General features: G+C 43.8%; 1 protein-coding gene across 1 annotated transcript; it reads right to left on the bottom strand.

Moving 5' to 3' along the window:
* On the bottom strand, window positions 1–3,740 carry LOC110901491 (loricrin-like). The gene is made up of 2 exons (XM_022148317.1): window positions 3,670–3,740; window positions 1–316 (listed from the first exon to the last, which is right to left on the bottom strand). The coding sequence occupies exons 1-2, from the start codon at window positions 3,738–3,740 to the stop codon at window positions 1–3; spliced, it is 387 nt and encodes a 128-aa protein (XP_022004009.1).
* Between the last annotated feature and the right edge of the window lie 564 nt (window positions 3,741–4,304).

The following is a 4,304-nucleotide window of genomic DNA, read 5'->3' as shown; positions in this document are numbered from 1 at the left end:
TCAACTCGTTGGGAGGAGACCAGGGCCTCCGCCGCTCATGGCGGCGCTGCCGCCGGCCCACCACCCAGCCGTCGAACCGCCACCACCAGCCACTAACCCACTGTTAGAACCACCGCCGCCGACCAACCACCACCGTAACCCACTGTTAGAACCACCGCCCCCACCATCACCCATCACCCCTGTCTTCCGACCAACCACATCCCACCACCGTCTTCCACAACCTACCAACCACCTCCCACCACCGACTAAACACCTCCCACCATCGCCTTGCCACCGAACAAAATCACCAATCGCATGCCGTAACCAAACCCTAGATCTAGAAAAAAACAATAAATCGGCAACAGTTTAAAGGACCATCATCATCATCATCGACGGCTGGTGGGGGTGGCTGGCGATTACTGTAGAGGCGGAGGGGGGGAGTGTTTGGCTGGTGGTTTTCGCCGGAAACACCATCATCATCGGAGGACCGGGTGTGGGGTACTGGTCATCATCTTCATCGCCCAACCACCAAATTTTTAACCAGATCTTGAATCTTGAATGGAGATGATAGAGTAGAGAGTAAATGAGAGAGGAGAGAGTAATGTCAGTGAGAGATGACCAAATTAAATGAGAGAGGAAAGAGTAATGTCAGTGACATTAAATAGAGAGAGAATAGATTAGACATTTAAGAGTAAATGACCAAATTACCCCTTTTCCTGATTGGCTGAGAGTGGTTCTCGCGGTTCTTACAACTGGAGGTGGTTCCTATTTTAGCGGCTCCCTATATATATATATATATATATATATATATATATATATATATATATATATATATATATATATATATATATATATAGGGGGCTGCTAGAATGAAAACCACCTCGAGTTGTAAGAATCGCGAGAACTACACCCCACGGGTGGGCTTCACCACGATTTTTTTTTACAACTAGATGTGTAAATTATAAACACAGCCGTAAAAAAAATTTTAAATGCCACGGCCGGGGGGGGGGTAGTTTTACACCACAAGTTTGGTGTTTTTAATTTTTTTCTTTTTTCTTTTTTTTTTCACCAAACTTGTGGTGTAAAAAACTACCCCCCCAGCCGCGGCGTTTAAAATTTTTTTTACGGCTGTGTTTATAATTTACACATCTAGTTGTAAAAAAAAATCGTGGTGAACGCCCACCCGTGGGGTGTAGTTCTCGCGGTTCTTACAACTCGAGGTGGTTTTCATTCTAGCGGCTATATATGTATATATATATATAATTTAAAAAAAATTGTAGTGCAGATGTGCAATAATAATGCACATATACAGTACAATTATTTTTTATTATTGAAAAAAGTTTTTTTATATAAAAAGTAGCGAAAATTTGTAAAAAAAAAAAATTGTATGTTTTTTAGGCTTTTTAGTTAGTTTTCGGGTTGTTACTCTAACTAGTGGTTTTTAATTGAACCTAGCCCTTTATATATATAATGTCATGTTTAATACATGATTCTTTTTTTTTTAATCTTTATTACAGAAGAAATTAATAACATTTAAAAGTAGTTAATCTTAAAAAGATTTTGGATTAGTCGAGTGGGCAGTGGGTAAGATTTGTGATTAGCCCAATGGGTTGGTGCGCTATTTTGGTGCGTTTTAATGGCTAGAGGAGTTCGAAGGCGGAAGATAATCCACGGAGATCAAAGAGAATTTAGAAGCCAAAGATGAGGTATAAAAACCCGACGATGGCGAAACACCCACAGTAGGGGCGGTGGTTACTGGTGGTGGCAGTGGTGTCAGTTAATGGTGTTGATAAGAGGTGGTGGTTGGTGGGGGCGGGCACGGAAGTTTTGATGGTGGCTATGGAGATGTAGAGAGAAAGCGAGGGGTGTATATATAAGTATAACTTTAACTTAATTTTGTTTTATTTATCAAAATATTTTTAAATAGATGGTAAAAAGACTTGAATACCTATGTGTTACCTGATTTAATAGAAAAAATTAACCAGGTTACGGATAAAGGACATACCGTGTAATATTTTGAAACAATAAGTACAAAACTCGTCAATTTTAAAGACAAAATACACCGTTTGAAAACTGGTATATAAATAAAGAACAAAATTTGCAATTCACTCATTTAGTTATATCGCCGTCAGTATTTTAAAACCGTCTGACCGGTGAGCCTCTAAAATAACCGGTCCAGCCAATTAACCTTTAAAACGACAAGTTCATTACCGATTAGGTTTCAAAACTTGCTTTAACCATTTGTTCCTAGACATAATCACCTCCCCGATGAGAATCAATACACCCCAAAACAGACTTCAACACAAACAATCTAGAAAATACACATTACTTCACCAAGCTCAAGCTCGAGTTTCCAGCCCTAACCCTAAGCTTTAAACTCAAGTCTACCAATCTGCAAGTATTACCACCTAGTCATGCTCGAGTTTGTATCGTTTAATCCGAGCTCAAAGTTCTAACCCTAAGTGAAGAAACACTGAACTAATTAAGGGACTAATTAGTTTGGTTTATGTTTCTGCCATAATGGTTAATCTTCTCGTGAATATTTGAGCTCCGACTTGGTGCCTTAATCCTGCAAAACAGAACACCGTTACTCGTTAAGAGGGGAATGTGGGGGGTTTCCCTCTTAACCACGCTCCGGCGTGAGAATACGCGACTACTTTGGGAGGATAATTAAGTGTTCAGAGTGAGAGTAGAGGGAATAGAATGTTTAACCTGTGAAGTGAGGTCTCTATTTATAGTCGGAGAGGTGTAAGAGGATATGGGCTGATGGGCCTTGGGCCAGAAATGGACAACACAACGGATGTGCTCTTTGTCTCACTGGTGTAGACCGTTTAGTGGCTTCTAGAAGTTCTTCGGTGCTGGCGCACCTTGATTGGAGCCACGTGTCGTTGTTGTCGGCCCTGCTGCTCTTCTGCCATCAGCAGACAAGTGGAGATCGCGGGACAGATGTATTCGTCCCCTGATTGGTGCCACGTAGGCGTCCTTACGTACTTCTCGTCAGACGATCGTGGCGCACGATTGACCAGAGCCTGCTGGGCGCTCATTGGCTCTCTTCACTGCCACTTGTACCTTGTGTACCACTGGAGGTAGCCTTATGCCGCCCTCCTATGCGGCTCCTGTTGAGCATCTAACTAACCCCGCGCGGGTTAGTATGACCATGTGCTCGTTTAGTATGCTAAGTGTTGATATCAGAACTTCTTGTGGGCGGGACATCGCACGACGTAGAGCAGAAGGTGGTGTATCTCGCGCGAGACTCTTGATAAGAAGTTTATTAAGATAAGGAGTATGGTCCCACGCGCAACCTTAATGAGGTTTGCGCGGCTTTTTGGGACCATACCCCTTCAAGTCCCCCCAGTCCAGTGCTGCACCATGCGCGACGCAAGTGGTTGGAGCTCTGGACTTAGAAAAAATAAAAGTTGAAGGGAATGTGTCTTGCTTTTGGTTGGTGTGGCGCGACGCGAAGTGTTGCTAAGTTGAGGTTACCTTGCGCGCCGTGGATAGCTTTTACATGAAGCTAATTGTAATTTTATGGCGGGAAAAACTTCGAAATTTGAACTCTGGCAAGTTGGTGAGATGAGTCGCTGATTGCGACGTCTGAGTTGACCCCTGGCACGGATGTCATCATGTCGACTTCGACGGTTGCACTTCGTGTCAGGAGAGTGAGGCCCACGCGCGCGTGGTAACCGTCACCCCTGCTTTTCCGTGTGACGTGGCAGCCTCTCGTTGGTTAGCTTAGCGGCGAACCCGGCACGTTTACCCATCGCATTAAATGCGATGGGTATATATACCCGAAGAGGTGTGAGGAGTTCTCACTTTTCCTCTATTCTTTCCAACTCTCTCGTTTCTCTTCTTTTGAATCTTCAAGTTTTGAAGCAGATCTTCAAGATTTTTCTTCATATCCTCAAGCTTTTCCAGAAACTTGCATCTTTCATCACCATGACTGAAGAACATCCGGAGGGTGTTTCTACAGAAGAGGGTCCTGTTCCCGTTCTCCGGTGGGATCTTGGGCTGTTTGAACAGATTGTTCGGAGCTTCCGGTTTCCACCGGAGTGGGATGCACGTTATCCGGCTCAAAACCAGACGGCGGCCGACGCACCGCCGGGTTATATTACGTTGTTTGAAGACTTTTTTCTTCAAGGTAACTTTAGGTTGCCGGCAACGAACTTCATGGGGAGTATACTGCATCATTACAATTTTCATCTTTCTCAGATGAGCCCTCCTGGAATGGTTAGGGTTCGTCACTTTGAGTTTTTATGCCGATCCCATGGCATTGAGCCAACTGTTGAGAAGTTCCGGGCTTTTTACCAACTGCAACGAACGATGTA

This window comes from Helianthus annuus, chromosome 13 (genome assembly GCF_002127325.2).
Source record: "Helianthus annuus cultivar XRQ/B chromosome 13, HanXRQr2.0-SUNRISE, whole genome shotgun sequence".
In the NCBI taxonomy this organism is placed as follows: Eukaryota; Viridiplantae; Streptophyta; class Magnoliopsida; order Asterales; family Asteraceae; genus Helianthus; species Helianthus annuus.
The sequence above is the reverse complement of the archived record's forward strand: the minus strand, read 5'-3'. Positions and strand labels throughout refer to the sequence as shown.

What these genes read in the sequence shown, in the direction of transcription:
- LOC110901491 (XM_022148317.1), bottom strand. Translation starts at nt 3,740, where the DNA reads ATGGGTAAACGTGCCGGGTTCGCCGCTAAGCTAACCAACGAGAGGCTG. An exon ending in CGTCACACGGAAAAGCAGGG is followed by an intron (nt 317 to 3,669) that starts GTGACGGTTACC and finishes GTTTTTTTCTAG; the next exon opens with ATCTAGGGTTTGGTTACGGC.